Source organism: Trifolium pratense, linkage group LG2 (genome assembly GCF_020283565.1).
Source record: "Trifolium pratense cultivar HEN17-A07 linkage group LG2, ARS_RC_1.1, whole genome shotgun sequence".
Lineage (NCBI taxonomy): Eukaryota > Viridiplantae > Streptophyta > Magnoliopsida > Fabales > Fabaceae > Trifolium > Trifolium pratense.
Window position 1 is genome coordinate 59,471,982 of NC_060060.1, and position 26,215 is coordinate 59,498,196.

Consider the following 26,215-nt stretch of genomic DNA (forward strand, 5'->3'; position numbering starts at 1 on the left):
TAGGTTCTATATTTATTTTATTCGGAGGATATTGATGAGAAAATTAACTAATATAAGATATATTATGATAATTTCTTTAGGGTATTTTTGTTTCATATTTATTTTACTATCGAATTTAACTTTTTTTGTTTTTTTTTTTTTTTAAAGTTTACACACGAGTCTATATTTTTACATTGAGATTTATACGGGATTTATATTTATATATTAATACGATATTCTATGTTTTATTTTTTTACTAATACGGGATTTTTTTTTTATGTTTATAAATTTCCATTCTTTTTATTTGAGAATTTTGAAAATTTTAATATTAAAATATTATTTTTGTAGTCTCATTTTACCCGTGCTTGGCACGGGTCCGGATACTAGTTATGATTAAGGACCACAAATTTGAAACTTTCCACCTTCAAAGCATATTTATACAGTAAATACAGCAGGACCACCACTTAGGAAGCATATATTCTTAAGTTTGTTCATCATTATTTGACCACTTTTAACGTTGGAGTAAAAAATGTACACTTAGTATTTTTCTTTAACAAAATGATGCATTTGTATTGCATGAATGATAGATCATTGTCAAGATGTAACATATTTCTTTGGATAAATTTAAGGTTAATGAATTAGAATTGGCTTATTCAGTCTGGAAATATCGCCGCCATCGTCGAAAATCTTGAATTATTTGAACACAAATGAAAAATAATATGGTACTGAATGTGGCGTGATAAAACTGTATGGTCAGTGTAAGTATACAATGACATAAAAGTATATGGTTAGTGGGTAGTTATTATATTTTACTTATAGCATTCACAATGGAGCTCCTCATTTTTTAGTACTTAAGTGGACTTCACATATACACATCACTCTTTATAATTTTTTAATAATAATACTTAATAAGCACTCAACCCCTCCAACCCAACACTTCTTAAAAAATTCTAAATTGGCCCCACCAATAACACATTTCACCAATAACTCTACATTATTATAAACGGGTCTCACAAAAATCATATAAGTTATTTTAGAATCAATACCTATTAGGTACTCATTTCTGTTTTGCTCCAATTGGAGTACCTATTAATTACCTATTAGGTACTGCTTCTTAAAGAAATAGGTACACTTTAACGATATTATATGTGGCATTTTATCTAAACCAACCACTATGAAATTTGGTAGAAGGGATCAAAGTTGGTGGAAAAGCGATGCATTTTTTGGTTGTGTACGCGGTTAAGGCAGTGGTGGGTTACTATGTATTGACAACGGGGCTCCAATATCTTGACCCGAACCGTGAAACATCGAAGAAGGCTCATGAGCAGAAGAAAGATATTGCAAAGCGTCTAGGTCGTCCCCTCGTTCAAACCAATTCTTACGAGGTAGTACCAATTTCTCAACTGTTGTTGTCTCTACAATCAGTTGCAAAATTTTTGTAGATTTCTGTAAAAAAAATTAGACCTAGGCTCTGTTTGGTAAAAAAATAAAGCTAGATGAACTTATAGCCGGTAGCTTATAAGCTAGCTTTTAGCCTATAGCAAATAAGCTAGCTAATTGAATTTGCGTATGAAATGACATGAAAAAAGATATGTTTAATTAATATTTGATTTTTTTTTTCAAGTAAGATGATAGGGGTAAAATTGGAAGAAAAAATGATAAGCTATAAGCTATAAGCTCATAAGCTACTTGAAATAGCATTTGGAAAATAAGCTATAAGCTCTTTTTTAAAAATTGTTACCAAACAAAGCTTTTAGCTTATAAGCTATAAGTTAGCTTATTTGTCTTCCTAGTTAACGGTTATCTTTTATTTTGATGTTTGATATGTGCCCTTTAACTTCATTGTGTGTAGGATGTGATAGCATGTGATGTTATAAATCCTGACAACATTAATGTGGAATTTGACTCCATTGGGGGACTTGAAACTATTAAACAAGCTTTGTTTGAGCTTGTTATTTTACCCCTTAAGCGGCCCGACTTGTTTTCGCATGGTAAGCTCCTTGGACCACAAAAGGGGGTCTTGTTGTATGGACCTCCTGGCACTGGAAAAACTACACTTGCAAAAGCTATTGCCAAGGAGTCTGGAGCAGTATTCATTAATGTCAAGATATCCAACCTCATGAGCAAATGGTTCGGGGATGCCCAAAAGCTCGGTAAGTGTGTGATATCCTTAAAACTATCTTGTAGCATATTTTGATGATAAATTCAATTTTTGTTTGTATGGATAATGGATGTTATGATTTTCTTAGTTCAGTAAATAAATAGTAGTTAACTAATTAATTAGTTGAGGTTGTTACTTGTTATTATATTAGGGCTATTAACCCACTTGGGGTTGGTCGAGTGGTGTTGGCTTGGGCCCTTGGAGTATGCTCCTCTCAAGGTCTCAGGTTCGATTCCCACTGGTGCTAATTTCGGTGGGCTAAGTCCATACAGAGCAAAAAAAAACTCTGGCTTTAAATGGGGCCCCCGCAAGTGGGCGGTGAGATTGGTCCCCTTGAATTAGTCGATCCTAAGACCGGATACCAAGTTTTCAAAAAAAATTATATTAGGGCTATTTGTATAAGTACAAAGGGTGCTGAGCATCTTTGATTATCGTAATTGTGAATAGAGTATTAGTCTCTACTGTGAAGAGGAAATTCTTGAGGAGAGATTCTATCCTATTTCTTAATAAAATTGTTGTATCTCTTTGGAATTCAATTATTGGGTTCCGAACAACAACCAAGTCATTTCTCTATTCACTCAATGTTTACAAAACTTAATCATGTCCCTCTCCCCTTGCCTCCTATTTATGCATGTCCACCTCTTTAAATAACCAATAAACCTAACAATTAGAAATACTTTTTTTTTTTTTGACTAAAATAAGATATACTGTTGTTCTAAAGAATACCATCCCCCTCAAAATCAACCTAGCCGGGGTGCAATATAAAAGTTGGAACATAGAAACACATATGCATGTCCACCTCTTTAAATAACCAATAAACCTAACAATAAGAAATATTGTTGTTCTAAAGTGAAATTCCTGGCACAAAGTGGACAGGTGTTGATCAAGGTGTATCAACACTTGTCTGTTGTAGACAGATGTTGTTAGCGGTGCGCCAACACTTGTCTATAAACAGAGCACTTAACATAAAACAATAAAAACAGTATAGTAAATAACACACAAGAGTTGTTAACCCAGTTCAGCCTAAAGCCTACTCTGGGGGATACCAATCCAGGAATGAAGTCCACTATCAGCAGTATTACTTCGAAGCTAAACTCACCCGTTTACAACTTATCACTTAATCACTACCCAATGACACTTCTACCTAGGAACTCCTAGATATGAGACCCCGTCCCAATTCCCACCTTAACAACACAGACAGCGTTGTTATTCAATTCAACGATTACAAACGGTGGAGACACACTCCTAAGAAACTAGGATTCACTCTTGCTTAAAAGCTTGCGAGCAAACTACACAACACAATAGAACAATCTCCGTACTTCAAAGCTTAGGAGAAGTTCACACTTACAACTCAATAAACTCAGGTCCTAAGCTTGCATCAATGAGACACAAGAAAGACTCACAATTAACACTCTAAAATCCCTAAAACACACGCTTTGTAAGACACGATTTTAGATGCTTGAAACCATATGCTTGCCTTCGTATTTATAGTAGTAGAACGACTTGGGCTTCACGACAAAATTAGGGCTTCTTGAATTGCGGCAGCAGTGATATATTTTTGAAAATAATAGTTCTATTTTTAAAACACAAAAATATATTTTCCAAAAATATAATTCCTTTAGAAAATATAACTAGGGTTTCGGCTGTCTCCTGAAACACATTAAACACGTGCGCCTTCCTCTGTAAGAAACCTTGAAACAATTCTTCAATCAAATCTTCAAAAGATTGAGTAGAAATTAAAACCCGCTAGCTGGCGCGCACAGATACACAGACAGGTGTTGTTCCAAAGTGTACCAACATTTGTCACAACACTTGGGGTCAGCACATATGTCTCAACACTTGGCTAAAATCTGTTTTTGCAAAATGTAGCCAACATACCAAAACCCAACAATCTCCCCCTTTGGCAAATTTTGGCTAAAACAATATTAGACCAGTATATAGAGAGATACAATATTACCTTTCCTTCGAGTCAACATGATCACACAACTAGGAAAGAAAGTAGTACATAATAAACACAACTTGTGTTGTTCCAGAGCCACTAGTTTCCTCACCTTCTTGTCCATCAGGCTCACCCTCAACATTCTCAGCAGCTTCCTCAGCCTTGAGGGCCTCTATCACACGATCAATTTTCAATTTTCTTGCCTCAAGTGCTCTGCTGGCCTCAGTCAGATCAGCAATCATCTGCTTCCTTGAAAGTACACCAGCCTGGACAAATGTGCCAACACCTGCTGCAACATTTGTCCCTTCAAGCAGCCTCTGCTCAATAACCAACACCCCTTTCCTTTTACAAGGAACATCAGTGCTTCTCAGAATATCTGGGTGTTGCTCAAGGATGATATTGCATAACAGAGTGGGAAGGGCTACTGGTTTCTCAACAGCATAGGTCAGGCATGGCTTAAGGTTTCTTGAAAGAAATAGGACCCATAATCAAATTTTGCCTTTGTACCCACAGCATAAATGAACTTTCTCAATCCTCTGGCCACATCACCTGAGTGGGTTGTTGGCACCCAATTGTGTGCAGCAATCCTATTCAAAACAGCATAAAATGGAGAGAGAGAAGTTGCAGCCAACTTAGCCTTGCTTGGCCATACCTTTATCCTGCCACCTGTGAGGACCTTGCAGACCTCATTGTCTGTGACTTTTAGAGCAGCCACCTCATCAGAACTTCTTTGCAGATGTTGGTTAATCACAGTTGGTGAGAATTTTACACACTTCCCACGAACAAAAACTTGCCTATATTCAGGACTTGTTGGATCATTACAATTGTCAGCCACATTAATCAAAAACTCTTTGACAAGCCTGTCATAGCACTTGTCCAAACCACAGACAGTCTTCATTAAACATGCATACTCAATAGCTTCAACAACACTTTGGCATTGAAGGATATCATCTTTTAGGTTCATTTCCAAGGCCAACCTCCTGTGATATACAAACTTCTATCTAGCAGACCCATTTTCCAGATGGAATGAAACATTATCCAAGGGAGCATAGGGAACAGATTGAGGAACTTTCTTTCTTCCTATACTCTTTCTAGATGTGCTGCCAGATGCAGCAACATCTGTCTCTGGCTCAAAGTCAGAGTCACTGGTTTGTGGAGCTTTCCTTTTCCTAGCTTTTTCCTTTTCCTCAGTTCTAGGAACCACCTTACTCACAGGTTTTGGAGGTCCATATAGGGGCTTTCTACCAGTACTTTTTCCAGCCCTAGATGGTTTGAGTGTTTGGACAGGTGTGTTAGCAGTCTCTACACCTTTACCAGCCCTACTTCTAGTCCTCCTAGCCACACTAGCCTCAGAGTTTGTAGGAACAGACTTATCACTAACAGTTGTTTCATTGACAATTATAACTTCAGGATTTTCATTAACAACCTTATCAAAAGCAGTTTCTTTATCAGCACCCTTAGGTTGGGGACTCTCATCAGACTCAGAATAGTCCACAATATTTTCCTGTGCCAAAGATGTAGTAACATCTGACACAACATTTGGCGCAGCGCCATGTGTTGCAACACTTGGCGCAACATGAGTCTCAGGACCAGTTTTCTTGAGAGACTCATCAGCAACATCATTATTGGTCTCAGTAGAAGCACCAATATTAGCATCAGCAACAATAGGGGAGTTAGGAACACTTTTCCCCAAATTTCCAGATATAGCAGGGTTCTCTACGCCTAGGGTTTTAACAGATTTTGGTATATTGATACCTATATTAACAGAAGTCTTACCAGATGCAATAACACTCTCAACTGCAGGATTAGCGACAGGCGTTGCAATACCACTTGATGGAAGTGGATCAATGTGAAGCTCGGACATTGTAAAAGACTTACTCGATTCACCTTTCCCTTTCTTGCTTTTACGCTTTGAATCTTTAATTGTAGCAGGAGAAGAAGGATTTGTACTTGTTCGTGATGATTTATCCTTCTTTGCAGTTGATTTTCTCCTCATCGTTGGACTTGTAGGAGGTATGGTGCTGAGAGGAATAGCATCGATCACCATTTGTTGTAGCGATGGAACATCATTATTCTTGGTTGGTGAGGATTTTGCAGAGTCAAACATGATTTTTTGAGTAAACTTTTCTGAGAAAAATAAAGGTTAGAACAATGTTGATGAGGAAGTTGGAGAGAATTTGAGCGTGAGAGAGATAGTGGAAGAAAAGAAATGATTGCGGTTGATAGAGGTTATGGGAAGTTGAAAAAAAAACTCCCTTGATTAGCGTGTAACTTTAAGTGAAGAGGCGGATGAGAGGTAGTTACACGCATTACATGCTGTAACTGCTATTTGTCTTCAAAAAGGCAAATTCCAAGTTTGCCTCTCAATTTTTCAAATTGATTCGCATCTAAAGCCTTTGTAAAAATATCTGCCAACTGTTCTTCAGATGTAATGTGTTCAAGTGTAACAATTTTTTCTTCCACAAGTTCTCTTATAAAATGATGTCGTATATCAATGTGTTTGGTCCTACTATGCTGAATAGGATTTTTAGAAATATTTATAGCACTCAGATTATCACAGTAAAGTGTCATGACATCTTGCTCAACACTATACTCCTTCAACATTTGTCTCATCCATAACAATTGAGAGCAGCTACTACCAGCTGCTATATATTCTGCCTCAGCTGTGGATAGAGACACACTATTCTGCTTCTTACTAAACCAAGATACTAGATTGCTTCCCAAAACGAAACATGCACCAGATGTGCTTTTTCTATCATCAGCACTTCCTGCCCAATCTGCATCACAATAGCCAACTAAGGTAGAATCATTACCATGAGAGTATAAAATTCCATATCCACATGTTCCATTGACATATTTGAAGATTCTCTTTACTTGAGTCAGATGACTCATCTTGGGTTCAGATTGATATCTAGCACAAACACCTACTGCAAACATGATATCAGGTCTGCTAGCTGTAAGATATAGCAAGCTTCCAATCATACTTCTGTAGAGACTTTGATCCACATCAATCCCTTTCTCATCTTTGGTAAGCTTCAAATGTGTAGGTGCAGGTGTTCTTCACAATGTTTCTTGCATATTTTTCCTGAGAGATAAATATGGCGTCTTCCATTTGTTTGACTTGAAGACCTAAAAAATAAGTTAGTTCACCTACAAGACTCATTTCAAATTCAGATTGCATTTGATGCACAAAATGTTCCACCATTTGTCGCGACATTCCACCAAATACAATATCATCCACATATATCTGAGCTATCATTAGCTTCCCTTTCTCCTCTCTTACAAACAGGGTTTTATCATTGCCACCTTTCTTGTATCCATGGCTGACGAGGAATTCAGTCAATCTTTCATACCATGCTCTAGGGGCTTGTTTCAATCCATAGAGAGCTTTCTTTAGTTTGTAGACATGGTTAGGAAAACTTGGATCTACAAACCCTTTTGGTTGTTCAACATATACCTCTTCATTTAGATAACCATTTAGGAATGCACTCTTTACATCCATTTGATATTGAAATCTGGCACGCAGTGAACACAATGCTGCACAAGATGCTATAGCACACGTTGCTATAGCACACGTTGCAGCAAGACAGTCGCAGAACACAGTAAGTAAATAAATAAATTGCAGAACAATAAATAAGACAGGTAATTGTTAACCCAGTTCAGTGCAACGTCACCTACTCTGGGGGATACCAATCCAGGAATGAATCCACTATAATAGCTCTAGTTCAAAGCCCTCGACCAACACCCGGTACTTGACTTATCACCTAGACACTACCCGTGCAATCCTACCTAAGAACCTCTTAGATAATGAGACCCCGTCCCAAATTCCCTCTAACAACACGTACTATGTTGCTGTCAATAATATTTGTAAGGATGGAGACACTCTCCTAGAAACTAGACCACACTCTTGCTTAAAAGCTTATGAGTGAATCACACAAACTAACTCCGTGCTTAAAAGCTTAGGAGCAGCTTACAATAAACAACACAAACCCAGTCCTAAACTTGCATCAAAAACGATACAAGAAAGGCTCACAAAAGACACACAACCTAAACCTTAAAAACGCAAGCTTTATGAAAGACAAGGTTTAGAATACACGAGTTGTAAAGGCTTGAGGCTTCACATATTTATAGTCTTCAATTGTCTTGATGTCCAAGTTAGGTCTTCAGACAAACACAGCTGTAGGAATTGCGGCCCAACCCTAAATTATTTCCAGAAATATAATTCATGTTAACGCAAAAATATAATATAATTATATTTTTGTTTTAAATAATGTTCCTTCAGCCGACTTCAATAAAAACTTGCTGAGCAAGGCTCGTTTTGCCCAGGCGCACGTGCTTGAATATATAATTGAAGCAAATCTTGACTCAGATTTGAAATAAAAATTCTGCACGAAAACAGAGCAACAGTATGCTGTACTATAATGCTACAGCATCTCAGTCCAGCATCTGGCTGGTTGGCTTTTGCAAAATGTAGCCAATCAAAACACCAACAATCTCCCCCTTTGGCAAATTTTGGCTAAAACAACCTTAGGCCAGTGCATAGAGAGATACAGTCTAAACTTTTCTTCGAGTCAACATAAGCACACAACTAGGAAAGAAAGTAGAACGATGCTAAGCTTTTTAAACTTTCCTTCGAGTCAACATACGCACACAACTAGGAAAGAAAGTAAAGGAATTCATCAGATGAAAAGATAGTTAGCACGTAAGCATCAGAGGCATGCAACAGCGGAACATAACACATCTTAGCCTCAAAGTACAGATAGAGAGAAATAAACTCTCACATAGTGGATTCAAGATCGGAGAAATAAACTCCTTGAAATTTAAGCAACACCACAGAGAATAGGAAAAATAAATTCCTTTATAAGCATGCATATTAAAAGTAGTAGAAAAATAAATTCTACCTACTCCCCCTCAATATATGCATAAAACTTCACTCCCCCTCAAAACATGCATATAAACCAACATGCTATACCAGATGCTATAGCATTTTTCATCACATCATGCACACACACAGAACATTATTTTACTCCCCCTTTTTAGCCATAAATTCTGACAAATAAAGTCAGTTCCATAGAATATGAGCAAAACAAAGAACCATAGAATACCAAGTAGCACAAGTTCACAGGATGTCAGATCATAGAGAATCACATAGTACAATTTACAAACCATGAGGCCTAAGCCTTCAAAAATAACATCCAAATAAGAAAAGGTTACAGAAACAGATCATATTGAGGGACTTTCATCAGAGGCCATCTCCTCTTCTACAGTGTCACCACTTGCAAGATCATCATCATGGGAAGCGCCATGGGAAGGACCAACTCCATCCTCATTTGCCTGTGACTGCTCAAGCTCCAAGGCTTGGATTACACCATCTACCAGCTCCTTCTTCTCACCTAGCATATTACTAACCTCCCTGAGATTAGCAATCATCTGTCTCTTGGTCATACCTACAGCTGGTGTCTTCAAAGATGCTACAGCAATGTCTGCAGCATGTTTTCCTTCCAATAATCTAAAATCCATGGTTAAGGCTGAGGGTCTAGAGACAGGCACATCAGAGTTAGTGCAGATGTCAGGATGTTGAGACAAGATAATACCACAGATCAAAGTGGGAAAGGCTATTGGCATTTTTACAGCAGTGGAAGAGCCATGGAGAATTGTTGCATTAAAAATATGAGTGCCATAATCAAAGTCAGTACTGGTACCTACGGCATAGATAAATTTGGCCAAACCTGTAGCTACACTGTTGGAGTGTGTAGTGGGGACCCAGTTGGCTGCACCAATTTTGTTCAGCAGAGCATATTTGGTAGTTAATTTTGCAGCAGATAGTTTTCCAGCTCTTGGCCACATTCTTACTTTGTCACCAGTTATAGTCTTGCATACCTCATTCATAGATATCTTCAATTCAGGTGCAGGAACATCACATCTTCCCAGATGTTGATTGATGATGGCTGGTGAGAAATCAACACATTTTCCCCTCACATATACCTTTAAGTACTCAGGACTTAAGGGGTCATCACAGTCAGATGGGATGTTCACCAAGAATTCTCTTGTCAGTTTTTCATAGCATTTTCCCAGTTCAGACACAGTTTTCATTAGCCCTGCTTGCTCAATTAGATTCATAATATCTTCACATTTCAAGAATTCCTCATTAAGGTTCCTTTCAATGGCTATTCTTCTCTTCACCACAAATTTCCACCTGTCAACATTCTCAACACAGTGGAAGGAGACATTGTCAATTGGTACAGATGGGACATTAGGAGCCATTCTCTTTCTCTTGGCAGATTTCAGAGGAGATGCTGCAGGAGATGCTTCAGCATCTTGATCTTCCTCATAGTCAGAGTCACTAGAGGAGATAGTTTTTCTCTTCACAATCTTCTTCTTGCTTCCAGAGGGTATAGTGACCTTGCTCCACTGTTTCTTAGGCCCAATTTTAGTTTTGGTGGCTTCAGAAGGAGTGGCTATATCCTTTCCTGTATTACTTCTCAGCCTCCTAGATATACCAGCCCTAGGAGTACTCTTGAATTGGAGGCTTTCAACATCAATTACATTTGCCTCACTTGTATCAGGCATACTTGCAGTTTTACCCTTATCCTGAGTAATGACATCATCAGGGATGGTGGTTTCAGTACCTTTTTCATTAACAGGAACCACAGGAGAGTTTGGTGAATCAGGGACTACAGAGGTACTAATATCAACATGTGCTTCAGATGCTGTAGCATCATTTGCAGCATCTATTCCAGAACCTGCATTCTCATCAACTGTCATCTCAGACACAAGATTGGCCTTAGAGTTAGCGCCAATATCATCAACAACAACATCAGGGTTTTCCAAGGAGGTTTCCCCCAATTTCTCAGCAGACCTAGGTTTTTCTAATCCTAGGGTTTCAGTTAAATCCAATTCCAAACTTAAATTCTTCTTACTAGAATCAGATGCTTCAATATTAACATCAACATTTGCAGTAGGAGGATTGTCAAGATACAATTCACGCATTGTATGAACCGCTTTAAGAGTAGATTTAGATTTAGAACGCTTACCCCCTTTCTTCGATTCAGACGGCACACGAGAAGTCGATTGACTTCGTTTAGAGCTTTTCTTCGGTGTGGTCTTCTTCGTCTTCACTATATCATCAGGAAACACCGTTGAAAGTGGATAGGCGATGGTGATTTGTTGAGGAAGAGAGTTATATGAAGGTGTGGTGTCGTCGTTCTTTGCAGGAGAAGAAGTTTGAGAACTCAACATGATGTTTGTTGGATTTTGATGGAGGTTTTTGGTGATGGTGATTAATGGAAGAAGTTGAGAGGTTGTTGAAAAGAGAGAATGGAGAGAGATAGTGTGATAGAGAGAATAAAGAGGTTGTAGCGCGTGGAAAAAGAAGTTATGGAAGTTTTTGATTACTTCCCTTGATTTGCGTGCCTTAGTAAATATATCAGCCAGTTGTTCTTCAGTTGAAATATGCTCAAGAGTTACAATACCTTCTTCAACTAGATCTCTAATAAAATGGTGCGTAATATCAATATGCTTCGTCCTGCTATGTTGAATAGGATTCTTTGAAATATTGATGGCACTAAGATTGTCACAGTACAATGCTATAGCATCTTGTACCACATTGTACTCCAACAACATTTGTTTCATCCATAATAGCTGGGAGCAGCTACTACCAGCAGCTATGTACTCAGCTTCAGCTGTAGATAAAGATACACAGTTCTGTTTCTTGCTGAACCAAGATATAAGATTGTTGCCTAAAAAGAAACAAGCTCCTGAGGTGCTTTTTCTATCATCTGCACAACCTGCCCAATCAGCATCACAATACCCTACTAGCATAGAGTTCTCACCATGAGTATACAAGATCCCATAATCACATGTACCATTCACATACTTCAAAATTCTTTTCACTTGAGCAAGATGACTCATCTTTGGCTCAGCTTGGTACCTAGCACAAACTCCTACAGCAAAAGTAATATCAGGCCTGCTGGCTGTAAGGTATAATAAGCTTCCTATCATGCTTCTATAAAGACTTTGATCTACATCAACTCCCTTTTCATCTTTGGTAAGCTTTAAATGGGTTGCTGCAGGTGTTCTTTTATGAGCAGCACTTTCCATACCAAACTTTTTCACTATATTTCTTGCATACTTGCTTTGGGAGATAAAAATAGTATCTTCCATCTGCTTTACTTGGAGCCCAAGAAAGTAGGTTAGTTCACCTACAAGACTCATCTCAAACTCAGACTGCATTTGCTGCACGAAATGTTGTACCATCTCACTAGACATTCCTCCAAAGACAATGTCATCAACATAGATTTGTGCTAATAGAAATTTGCCTTGATCTTCTTTCACAAATAGAGTCTTGTCATTTCCTCCTTTCCTGTAGCCTTGACTAATAAGGAACTCAGTCAATCTTTCATACCATGCTCGAGGTGCTTGTTTTAATCCATAAAGAGCTTTCTTTAATTTGTAAACATGATTTGGAAAGCTTGGATCAACAAACCCCTTTGGTTGTTCCACATACACTTCTTCATTTAAGTATCCATTGAGGAAGGCACTTTTCACATCCATTTGGAATAACTTGAATTTTAGAATGCATGCCACTCCTAGAAGTAATCTAATGGATTCAAGACGAGCAACCGGAGCAAAAGTCTCATCAAAATCTATCCCTTCAATCTGTGAGTATCCTTGTGCAACCAGCCTTGCCTTGTTTCTGGTCACAGTTCCACTTTCATCAGACTTGTTCTTGTAGACCCATTTGGTACCTATTACATTTGCATTTTCAGGTCTAGGAACCAAGTCCCAAACTTCATTCCTCTTGAGCTGATTTAGCTCTTCTTGCATAGCATTTATCCAGAACTCATCAGTCAGAGCTTCCTTCACATTTTTTGGCTCAAATTTAGACACAAAACAAGCATTAGAAACTAAGTCAAGTGTCCTTCTAGTAGTAATTCCTTGATTGGGATTACCAATAATCAGGTCTGTAGGATGATTCTTTTGAGTACGAGTAGAAGGTCCTTTCTTTGGAGTAGCAGAGATTTGTTCAGATGCAGTAACCTCTGTATCATTCTTTGATTCATTAGTAGTTTCACAATTTACACCACCTGTTATAGATGCTGTAGCATCTTCTGCATCATCTTCAGCAGTTTCACTTGAAGTGTCATCTATTACCACATTTATAGACTCCATCATGGTTTTGGTTCTATTATTATATACTCTGTAGGCTCTACTATTTATTGAGTATCCCAAGAATATGCCCTCATCACTTTTAGGGTCCATTTTGGTTCTTGGTTCTCTATCAGACAAGATGTAGCATTTACTACCAAACACATGAAAGTGCTTAACAGTAGGTTTCCTCTCCTTCCATAATTCGTACAGAGTAGTTGTTGTTCCAGATCTCAGGGTGACACGATTATTAATATAGCAGGCAGTATTCATAGCTTCTGCCCAAAAACCATGTGAAAGCTTCTTTGCATGTAACATTACCCTTGCTGACTCTTGTATAGTTCTATTTTTCCTTTCTACTACACCATTTTGTTGTGGTGTAATGGGAGATGAGAATTCATGTATGATGCCTTCAGAGGCACAAAAGCAGAGAACCTGGAGTTTTCAAACTCCTTACCATGATCACTCCTGATCCTTAATACAACATTGTTTTTCTCCCTTTGAAGTTGAATACATAGATCTTTGAATACATCAAAGGTTTCTGATTTCTTTCTAATAAAATTTATCCAGGTGTATCTAGAAAAGTCATCAACAACAACATATGCGTACCTTTTTCCTCCTAAGCTTTCAGTTTGCATAGGACCCATCAAGTCCATGTGTAGAAGTTCAAGAACTCTGGTGGTGGTAAGATGCTGCAGCTTTGGATGAGGCATCTTGGTTTGTTTTCCAATTTGACAGTCTCCACATATGCTACCTTCTTCAATTTTGAGGTTTGGTAGTCCTCTGATGGCTTCTTTAGATATTGCTTTCTTCATGCTTCTTAGGTTAAGATGACCAAGCTTTTGGTGCCACAGTTTTACTTCATCTTCTTTAGTGATTAAGCATGTTGACATATTTGCTTCTTCTTGAGGAACCCATAGATAGCAGTTGTCTTTTGATCTGACACCTTTCATCAAAATCTCACCTTCGTTATTTGTAACCAAACATTCAGACTTGGTGAAGTTTACTTTCATTCCTTGGTCACATAGTTGACTAATACTTATCAAATTTGCAGTCAATCCTCTTACTAACAACACATTGTTTATTTTAGGCAAGCTATTACTTCTGAGCTCCCCTATCCCAACAATTTCTCCTTTTGCACCATCACCAAAGGTAACAAAGCTGGTTGAATAAGACTTTATACCGACAAGAAATTTACTTATTCCGGTCATGTGTCTTGAACAGCCACTATCGAAGTACCAGTCTTCCCTTGATGAAGCTCTAAGTGATGTGTGAGCAATCATAGCAGTAATCTCTTCTTCAGGTTGAGTTGTATCACTTTTCTTCTCATTTTCACCTTTAGGTTTCCATTCTTGTTGAGTAGGGGCAGTTGTGGAAACAGGTTTGTGCTGAGGACGTCTGTTAGGGTACCCATATAGTTTGTAGCAGTAAGGCCTTATGTGCCCTTTTCTACCACAGTAATGACATCTCCAAGCATGGTGCTTTCTTCTATTTCTTGACATGGGATGCTGCTGATGATGCTGCGGCTTCTGATAAGGCATCCTTTGCTTTTGAGTTTCTCTAGGATCCATGTACATGAGGTCAGGACTGTATTTTTTGAATTTGTTGACATTCTCATAGCTAAGCCCAATATTCCTAGGCTTTCGAACATTTTTCTCTAAGATTTCCTCCAGTTGTCCATCAGCCTTATGAAGTTTGTCAAGATGCTCATCATCTTTATACAACATGTCAGAGAATTTTCTCAGCCGCCAAATGTCAGTATTTAATTTTTCAATGACTTCCTTAGCTTCTTCAAGATCAGAGGATAGGTAATTTACCTTCTTTTGAAGTTCCTCCATCTTTGAGATATTCTCAAATTTTTCTGCTTTTAACTCATTGATGGTTACCTTTTGTTTCTCAATAACCCTGCAGATTTCAAGATCAGAGGATAGATAATTTACCTTCTTTTGAAGTTCCTCCATTTTTGAGATATTCTCAGATTTTTCTGCTTTTAACTCATTGATGGTTACCTTTTGTTTCTCAATAACCCTGCAGATTTCTTCACTCTTAAGACAAAGTTCCTTGTAGGATGCAGCAAGCTCTTCATAGGTTACCTCTCCATCATTAGATTCTGTATCAGATGTAACAATACCTGTTAAGACTGAGATATGTTTAGCAGTTACAGATGCTGTATCATCTTCTGAGTCATCATCCTCAGACCAACTGACAGTTAGCCCTTTCTTTGCTCTCTTCTGATATGTTGGACACTCAGGTCTGATGTGACCATATCCTTCACATTCATGACATCGAATGTTTCTGTTTAAGTTTGATTTTTCATCACCTTTTGGTTTTCCTTGATTTTCATTGCTGCGCATAGTGCCTGGAGCATTGTTTTTGAAATTTGATCTGGGTCTCTTATCCATTCGTTTAAGAACTTTGTTGAATTGTTTTCCCAATAACACCATGGCCTCAGAGATACTCTCATTAGATTCTTCTTCATCCTCCAGTTCTTCTTCATTATTTTTAGATGAGAAGGCAATGCTCTTATTTTTCTTTTCACTTCTTCCATTTGCAACACTTTCATAAGTTTGGAGTGATCCAACCAGTTCATCCAGCTTCATCTGAGATATGTTTTTGGCTTCTTCCATAGCTGTGACTTTCATATCAAATTTCTTTGGAAGTGATCTAAGCATTTTTCTTACTAACTTTTCTTCGGGAATTTTCTCCCCCAAGGCATCAAATTGATTATCATAGTCTAGAATAGTCATATGAAAATCTTGAATTGTTTCCTCCTCCTTCATACGTAAATTTTCAAACTGAGTAGTAAGAATCTGTAATTTAGACATTTTTACCTGAGGAGTACCTTCATGAACAGTTTCAAGAATCTTCCAAGCTTCCTTTGTTGAGACACATTTTTTGATTAGTTTGAAGATGTGTTTGTCTACCCCATTGTATAATGCATATAATGCTTTTGAGTTTCCCAAAGCAAGCTCATCCTCTTCTTTAGACCAGTCCTCCTCAGCTTTTAGTTCAAGTGTTGGCTTTCCATCCTTGTCCATGACCACAGGGGGGTCCCATCCTTTCAGAACAGCCTTCCAAGTTTTGCTATCCATAGATTTTAGGAAAGCAATCATGCGTGATTTCCAATAATCATAGTTGGAGACACCAACTAGAAGCGGTGGTCTTCTTACAAGCCCTCCTTCCTTTTCAATGTTGCCAGACATTTTCCCTGGAGCTCACCCTATAACCAGAAAGGGTGCCTGCTCTGATACCAATTGAAATCTGGCACGCAGTGAACACAATGCTGCACAAGATGCTATAGCACACGTTGCAGCAAGATAGTCGCAGAACATAGTAAATAAATAAATAAATTGCAGAACAATAAATAAGACAGGTAATTGTTAACCCAGTTCAGTGCAACGTCACCTACTCTGGGGGATACCAATCCAGGAATGAATCCACTATAATAGCTCTAGTTCAAAGCCCTCGACCAACACCCGGTACTTGACTTATCACCTAGACACTACCCGTGCAATCCTACCTAAGAACCTCTTAGATAATGAGACCCCGTCCCAAATTCCCTCTAACAACACGTACTATGTTGCTGTCAATAATATTTGTAAGGATGGAGACACTCTCCTAGAAACTAGACCACACTCTTGCTTAAAAGCTTATGAGTGAATCACACAAACTAACTCCGTGCTTAAAAGCTTAGGAGCAGCTTACAATAAACAACACAAACCCAGTCCTAAACTTGCATCAAAAACGATACAAGAAAGGCTCACAAAAGACACACAACCTAAACCTTAAAAACGCACGCTTTATGAAAGACAAGGTTTAGAATACACGAGTTGTAAAGGCTTGAGGCTTCACATATTTATAGTCTTCAATTGTCTTGATGTCCAAGTTAGGTCTTCAGACAAACACAGCTGTAGGAATTGCGGCCCAACCCTAAATTATTTCCAGAAATATAATTCATGTTGTACCAAACAAAAAAAACAAAAAAATATAATATAATTATATTTTTGTTTTAAATAATGTTCCTTCAGCCGACTTCAATAAAAACTTGCTGAGCAAGGCTCGTTTTGCCCAGGCGCACGTGCTTGAATATATAATTGAAGCAAATCTTGACTCAAATTTGAAATAAAAATTCTGCACGAAAACAGAGCAACAGTATGCTGTACTATAATGCTACAGCATCTCAGTCCAGCATCTGGCTGGTTGGCTTTTGCAAAATGTAGCCAATCAAAACACCAACAGATATAACTTGAATTTTAAGATGCATGCCACAGCTAAGAGCAATCTTATGGACTCCAAGCGAGCAACTGGAGCAAAAGTCTCATCAAAATCTACTCCTTCTATCTGGGTGTATCCTTGTGCCACAAGTCTGGCTTTGTTTCTAGTAATATCACCATTCTCATCAGTTTTGTTCTTGTAGACCCACTTTGTACCAATAACATTTATACCATCTGGTCTAGGTACTAGATCCCATACCTCACTTCTTTTAAACTGAGTTAGTTCCTCCTGCATAGCATTGATCCAGTATTCATCAGTCAAATCTTCTTTGACATTCTTTGGTTCAATCTTGGATATGAAGCATGAGTTAGAGATTGCTTCTTTTGATCTTCTTGTTGCAATTCCTTGATTTAGGTTTCCAATGACAAGTTCCAGGGGATGATTCTTCTGTGTTCTAGTAGATGGTCCTTTGTTTGGTCTAGGAGCCTCTGTAGTAGATTCAGAATGTTGATCAGGTTCAGGTTCAGTTTGATCATCATCTAGTGCAGGGACAGGTGTGATGACATCTGTCTCTTCAGCTGGATCTGCACTTGTTGTATCACTATCATCAACAACAACATTGATTGATTCCATCATAGTTCTTGTTCTGGAGTTAAAGACTCTGTAGGCTCTGTTGTTGGTTGAGTAACCCAAAAATATCCCCTCGTCACTTTTGGGATCTAATTTTCTCCTAGGTTCTCTATCTGCCAAAATGTAACATTTTGACCCAAACACATGGAAATATTTCACAGTAGGTTTCCTATTGTTCCATAGTTCATACAGTGTTGTAGCAGTACCTTTTCTTAATGTTACTCAATTGTGAATGTAACATGCTGTATTCATGGCTTCAGCCCAGAACTTGTAAGGAACATTTTTGGCATGCAACATCACTCTAGCAGAATCTTGTAAGGTTCTGTTCTTTCTTTCAACCACCTCATTTTGTTGAGGTGTAATTGGTGAAGAAAATTCATGAGTTATTCCTTCAGCAGCACAAAAATCAGTAAATTTAGAGTTTTCAAACTCCTTACCATGGTCACTTCTGATTCTTACAATACCACAATCTTTCTCTTTTTGAAGTTGTAAGCAAAGATTTTTGAATTCTTCAAAAGTCTCAGATTTTTCCCTAATGAAATTGACCCAAGTATATCTAGAGAAGTCATCAACAACAACAAGAACATATTTCTTACCTCCAAGACTCTCAACTTGTATGGGCCCATCAGATCCATATGTAGTAACTCAAGAACTCTAGAAGTGGACAAGTGTTGCAACTTCTGGTGCGACACTTTGGTTTGCTTCCCAATCTGACATTCACCACAGATGTTGCCTTCCTGTATCTGTAAACTTGGTAGTCCTCTGATAGCTTCTTCAGATATGACTCTCTTCATGCTCTTCAGGTTAAGGTGTCCTAATTTTTTATGCCACAGTTTAACCTCTTCATTTTTAGTTAAGAGACATGTAGATACATTAGCTTCTTCAAGAGGGATCCATAAGTAGCAGTTGTCCTTTGATCTAACACCCCTCATAAGGATGTCTCCTCCATTATTGCTGACAAGACATTCATTTTTTGTAAAGTTGACTTTCATGCCTTGATCACATAGTTGGCTTATACTGATTAGATTGGCAGTTAGCCCTTTTACAAGGAGAACATTTTCAAGTTTTGGCAGACCATGGTCAATCAGTCTTCCAATACCTTTAATTTCCCCCTTTGCTCCATCTCCAAATGTCACAAAACTTGTGGCATAGGATTTTACCTCCTTTAAATACTTTTCAACACCAGTCATGTGTCTGGAACAACCACTATCAAAGTACCAATCTTCTTTTGATGAGGCTCTGAGAGACGTATGGGCAATCAAACTTTTCCCACTGCTTTCAGCTGTATACTCCTTGATATTGGTTGTATCATCCTTTTGCTTCCATTCCATCCTTGTTTTAGTAATGGATGGATCAGACTCTTGAGGAATTTCACTTGGATACCCATACAATTTGTAGCAGTAGGGCCTTATGTGCCCCTTTCTTCCACAGTGATGACATCTCCATGAGTGGTACCTGCTTCTGTGTCTAGGTATAAATCTAGGTCTCTGCCATCTTTGTTGATGTGGTGCCACATGTGGTAACACTTGTCTCTGCTGTCTAGGAGTCAGGTGTGGCGACATCCTGTCATGCATTTTTGGAGAAGGTTGTTTACTTATCTCAGGCATATATTTCCCTTCTTTGTTGTAATCCATAATCCTATTAACATTTTTATATTCATACCCAATGTCTGTTTTGTCTCTACTAGGAGTAGGCAATGTTTCTAAGATTTCATCTAGATCACTTCCTTTGAATAGCCTAAGAACATGCTTCTTTAAATTCTCAAGATGAGAGTTTAATTCAGTTACCTCTTCATTCAGATGGGCTATCTCAGTCAGTTGTTTGACCTTGTCTGCTTCTAAGTTGATGATAATTGCCTTCTGTTCCTCAATGATCTTTAAACTTTCTTCACATTTAGCACTAAATTCAGATATTCTTGACAGATTGGCAGTTCTCTCAGTTTGCAACTTAGTAATTGTTTCTTTTTGCTCTTCAGAGACTCTGCAGACTTCTTCACTCTTCAGACACAGTTTTTTATATGATTCAGCAAGTTCATCAAAGGTCAGTTCTTCCTCACATGATTCAGTGTCAGATGTACATACACTTGTCAATGCATGTATAGCCTTTGCAGTATCAGCTTCTCCTTCAGAATCTTCATCTGACCAAGTTACAGTTAACCCCTTCTTCTGTTTCTTCAGGAAGGTTCCACATTCACTTCTAATGTGACCATACCCCTCACATTCATGGCATTGAACACCTTTATTTGGAGCTGATTTCTCATCTGTTACAGGTTTTCTGAAATTCCTGTAAGTGTTGCGACCAGTGTCAGCTGCACCTGTCTTTGAGCGTTTGTCCATTCTCTTTAGCACCTTATTAAATTGTTTTCCCAAAAGAACCATTGCATCAGAGATGCTATTTTCAGACTCTGTGTCACTCTGTTGATCTTCTTCCTCAGCATTTGAGACAAAAGCAATGTTTTTGTTTTTCTTATCCGTTTTTTCATTTGTAGCTACCTCATAGGTTTGTAATGAACCAACCAGTTCATCCAGCTTCATATCTGTGATATCCTTTGCTTCTTCTATAGCTGTGACTTTCATGTCAAACTTCTTAGGTAAAGACCTAAGCATTTTCCTTACCAGCTTTTCTTCAGGTATCTTTTCACCCAAGGCATCAAATTGATTATCATAATCAAGTATGGTCATGTGAAAATCCTGAATAGTTTCATCATCATTCATTCTTAGATTCTCAAACTTAGTGGTTAGGAGTTGTAGCTTTGACAGCTTCACTTTAGAGGTACCTTCATGAACAGTCTCAAAAATTGTCCAAGCTTCCTTAGCAGAGACACACTTTTTGATGAGTCTGAATATGTGCTTGTCAACACCATTATATAGTGCATATAATGCTTTTGAGTTTGCAAGAGCAAGCTCATCCTCTTCTTTGGACCATTCTTCAGCAGATTTCAACTCAAGAGTTGGTTTACCATCTTTGTCCATCTTCACAGGTGGAGTCCACCCTCTCAGAACTGCCTTCCATGTCTTGCTATCAATTTGTTTTAGGAAAGCCATCATGCGGGACTTCCAATAGTCATAGTTTGAAGCACCAACCAGAAGAGGTGGTCTGGTAACAAACCCTCCTTCTTTGTCCATCCTTGCCAGAAAAAGTTTCCCTGGAGCTCACCCTAAAATTCAGAACAGGGTGCCTGCTCTGATGCCAATTGAAATTTCTGGCACACAGTGAACAGGTGTTGATCAAGGTGTATCAACACTTGTCTGTTGTAGACAGATGTTGTTACCGGTGCGCCAACACTTGTCTATAAACAGAGCACTTAACATAAAACAATAAAAACAGTAAAGTAAATAACACACAAGAGTTGTTAACCCAGTTCAGCCTAAAGCCTACTCTGGGGGATACCAATCCAGGAATGAAGTCCACTATCAGCAGTATTACTTCGAAGCTAAACTCACCCGTTTACAACTTCTCACTTAATCACTACCCAATGACACTTCTACCTAGGAACTCCTAGATATGAGACCCCGTCCCAATTCCCACCTTAACAACACAGACAGCGTTGTTATTCAATTCAACGATTACAAACGGTGGAGACACACTCCTAAGAAACTAGGATTCACTCTTGCTTAAAAGCTTGCGAGCAAACTACACAACACAATAGAACAATCTTCGTACTTCAAAGCTTAGGAGAAGTTCACACTTACAACTCAATAAACTCAGGTCCTAAGCTTGCATCAATGAGACACAAGAAAGGCTCACAATTAACACTCTAAAATCCCTAAAACACACGCTTTGTAAGACACGATTTTAGATGCTTGAAACCATATGCTTGCCTTCGTATTTATAGTAGTAGAACGACTTGGGCTTCAAGACAAAATTAGGGCTTCTTGAATTGCGGCAACAGTGATATATTTTTGAAAATAATAGTTCTATTTTTGAAACACAAAAATATATTTTCCAAAAATATAATTCCTTTAGAAAATATAACTAGGGTTTCGGCTGCCTCCTGAAACACATTAAACACGTGCGCCTTCCTCTGTAAGAAACCTTGAAACAATTCTTCAATCAAATCTTCAAAAGATTGAGTAGAAATTAAAACCCGCTAGCTGGCGCGCACAGATACACACACAGGTGTTGTTCCAAAGTGTACCAACATTTGTCACAACACTTGGGGTCAGCACATATGTCTCAACACTTGGCTAAAATATATTTTTTCAAAATGTAGCCAACATACAAAAACCCAACATAAAGAATACCACCCCCTTCAAAATCAACCTAGCCGGGGTGCAATGTAAAAGTTGGAACATATTCTGTCCTGAACCTATGATGTATGATCTAAGTTGCTGTAGGAATAATAATAGAATGGCTGCATATATTTTCCTTCAATTCCATTTGCTTGGGTTCTGCCCACTGTGTCGTAAACAAAGGTTAAAGAAGAACTTCCCGTCTGCTCTTTTTCATTAATATTGTAACTAATCAATTTGGGTTTGGCTCACTAGGTCTGGAGTGGAGAAACAGAACCAACATATTTAAACCCACCACTTCTAGGCTCCACTTGTTGTTCTTCATTGAAATCCAACCTTTACTGTGAGATATACTTTTCTGTCGTAGCCCGGGGGGAAAAAGATACACGAACAAAGAGCAGAGAGAGATCCACAAACAACTCGCACAGGCAGAAACTCAAATATGCTAGAGAGAAAAACAGCTGACAAACTCAATTAAAGGAGGCCAGAACAGTTAACCGGTAGATTTAAGCTTGACATCCTGTTTGGGCTTTCACTTTTTAACCCACAAAATTGTCTTATGTAACCAAGTAGAGGAAATCCAACCCGTGTAACTCAGTTTCTTATTTCTCCAGTGAAATCGTGAAAGATAGGATACCCAAGCAATTTGACAAGCTAGCAAATCGATCCAAGCAATTTCATACGATCCCACCCAGTTTCGATTCTGTTTGGGATCAAGATTGTTCAGTGTTGAAGATTGTCAGATTGATTTTACGAGTTGAAACACAATTTTAATGTACGTTGCTTGTAGCCACATGACTGCTAACTGCTGGCGTCTGTTGGCTCAAGTGAAGTTGGAAGAATGACGGGTCATTGCATAATTTGGGTTTCCTTGGCTGCCATGCATAGTAGTTCTACTGTACTGACCGCGGAACTTTGACTGCAGTACCCGTGACCCAAAAATGTTCGGCCATTGCAGCGTACTTCATCTAAGCGTGATCACCCTATCTTGACATTTTTCCATCACGATGTTACATTTGACATTTGGCCACAACCACTAATAGAAAATATTAGCCAATATTCTTAACAGCGGTATTAATAGGATGAAACTAAAATTTTCTTGAATCGTCTATGTAGAAAATAATAGTTCATAGGAATAGTAGTATTAAACGGCTGCCTACATCCTTCCCCTAGACCCTACCATGGTGGGTTTTTCATACAACCAGGATGTCTTGTGAAAGAATATGCAGGTATACAATGTGACTGATCATTGGACTTGTTTTTTAGCTTCCAATTCCAAATGTATTCCCCATATGTTTGTTTTCTGTGCATGTAATTTATATTGTGGAGTGTCAATGTTGTTTTAAATCAATGTATTTATACTGTGAAATGCAGTCGTTCTCATTCTTTTAAACCAATATCTCAGCTTGTTTGGTGGACAAGGCCATCTGTTCATCGAATGACAATCTGTTGTTCTCAGATGGATAGTTGCCTTATATTGAAAAAATCAGCTTATTTTTTTTATCAAGGAAAATCACCAGAAAAATATGACAAACATTTCCTGTTTTAGATGAGTAAAAGGGCTTCCTTAGATTATATGCTCTTGCTGGCCAATTTTTTCATCCTTGCCTAATCCTTCTTGAGGAGTGTATATGCTTAGTGATTGTCACCCCTCCATAGGATCTCTAATAACTACGGTTTAGCAAATATGTAGTTACTTGTTTGAAGGCTTGAAGGTTGAAGCTGTTCAGCCACGCACATTCTTTATTATAACAGTTAACGAGGCTAACCTGGCATACCTAATTACGCTTCATTAATCAAACCCCGATTGATTATACAACATAAATTTGTATCTGTTTCTTTTTGATCAATTTGTTTTATGTTCTTCATTCAAGTGCTATTCTTTGTTTTGGTATATTGCTAATATTTTGCTGTTCTGCAGTGGCTGCCGTATTTAGCTTGGCTGATAAGCTTCAGCCTGCCATCATATTCATTGATGAAGTAGACAGTTTTTTGGGTAAACGACGTACATCAGATGACGAGGCTATGTTAAGCATGAAAACGGAGTTCATGGCTCTATGGGACGGATTCACCACCAACAGTAAGATTTAAATTAGTTGTCATGTAATTTTCGTTTGTTGTTTAAATTTTCAAAACAAGTGACAATTTTGATGGTAAGGTATAGTTATTGTTACTACAGACTACAATATATTTTATTTTTTTGTCTGTGTAGAGAATGCTCAGGTTATGGTGCTTGCAGCAACTAATCGTCCTGCAGAACTTGATGAAGCAATACTCAGGCGGTTTCCTCATGCTTTTGAAATTGGATATCCAAACCAAAGAGAGAGGGCTGAGATATTGAAGGTTATCTTAAAGGGGGAGAGGGTTAAAGATAAAATAGACTTCGGTTATATAGCTGGGTTATGTAAGGGTTACACTGGTTCAGATTTATTTGATCTTTGCAAGAAGGCTGCGTATTTTCCTATTAGAGAACTACTGGATGATGAGAAGAAAGGGAAACAAACCTGTGTTAGTATATTTGTCATTTTCTTCTACTTTTGTATCTGCTTTAATTTTTTAATTTTCCTAGTAATGGATAATATGCTGTTTATGATTGACTTGGCTAGACTGTATTTGAATTAAATATCAGATTCAAATCAATGTTGTGTATGTCTGTTTTATTTGAAACTAATATTTGCATGCTTGAAAAATGTCTCTGGTCAATGAAAGAAATTTGTGACGATGTGGATGTGATTTCATATATCAAGTCTTGTTAATTGTATAGTCCTCTTATTGTTTTTTACATTTCATAAGATGAAAATTACTGACTGTTTTATTTATTTTTCACATTTCAGGAACCTAGACCTTTGTCGCAATTAGATTTGAAGAAGGCCCTTTCAACTTCACGGAAGACAACTGTTGCTGCAAATGAATACAGTAGGATGAACCCCTGGATCCTTAAAATTTTGAGTTTCTTTTTTTGTTTGTTTTTGTTTTGTTTTTGGTTTACAAAATATTGAGTTTCTTTAGACGATTCTTCTACCGTCATTTATCTTAGTCCAGATTGCAACAGCAGTTACTTCCTTTGGTAAACTACTAGTTCTCAAATATGTAATAATATCCATCCATCGTGGTCGCGCAAATGTTGGTTTTGCTTTTTTGTTCAGAATTTGATGCATCAATCCTTGTATAACATAATATTTTATATTTGTCAAAGTTTATTTATGAACACAGTTGGTTAATGCAAAGATACTTTTGTCGCTCCATCGTACTTTTAATATTTGTATCACGATATGATGCTGTCAAATGCCATATAATTGTAGTCAATATTGTCTGTTTCATGACATTCTATGACATTGTATAACTATAATGCATCCTAATATGCAAATGTTGGAATTAAGATAAATTTCCATCAGGTCAAAGGTATGGCTGAAATGAATCGCGCAGCCGCGTTCTAGTTTGTTATGTTCAAGCTTTTGTGAAAGATAAAAAGATACTAAAATCTGAAATCAACTCTAAAAAGAACACTTAATTTTGGTCCTATTAATACTAACATAACCAAAAGTTCATCTGCATTTGCTATATTATAGTAGTACACCTTTAACAGATTAAGTTACTAATAATCACCAAGACTATGAAGTTATTAATTTGTCAACATCCATCAATGATTGAAACCTTGAGGCAAGTAACTTGCTTTGGAGTTGGTTCAACATGGTTATACTTTATACAACGTGGGTTAGTAATTCATACATGTGTGTTTGTTGTCTTTCTGGTCCACAAGCATATGTGATGATTAACTTCAACATTTGAAAGTTGCTACCTCTTCCCAACCACATTTATACATTATGATTAAGGACCACAAATTTGAAACTTTCCACCTTCAAAGCATATTTCTACAGTAAATGCAGCAGGACCACCACTTAGGAAGCATAT

At 37.8% G+C, this 26,215-nt stretch overlaps 1 protein-coding gene across 2 annotated transcripts; it reads left to right on the forward strand.

The window, feature by feature from the left end:
* Positions 1-1,108: 1,108 nt before the first annotated feature.
* On the forward strand, positions 1,109-25,493 carry LOC123909209 (outer mitochondrial transmembrane helix translocase-like). Of its 2 annotated transcripts, XM_045960001.1 has the most exons (6): positions 1,124-1,364; positions 1,832-2,132; positions 24,225-24,383; positions 24,516-24,811; positions 25,138-25,297; positions 25,330-25,493. In XM_045960001.1, exons 1-6 carry the CDS (start codon positions 1,194-1,196, stop codon positions 25,338-25,340), a joined length of 1,098 nt encoding a protein of 365 aa, XP_045815957.1. In that variant the 5' UTR covers positions 1,124-1,193; the 3' UTR covers positions 25,341-25,493. The 2 variants fall into 2 exon arrangements, with proteins under 2 accessions (XP_045815958.1, XP_045815957.1); XM_045960002.1 differs by having other exon boundaries at positions 1,109-1,364; positions 25,138-25,493.
* The last annotated feature ends 722 nt before the right edge of the window (positions 25,494-26,215 follow it).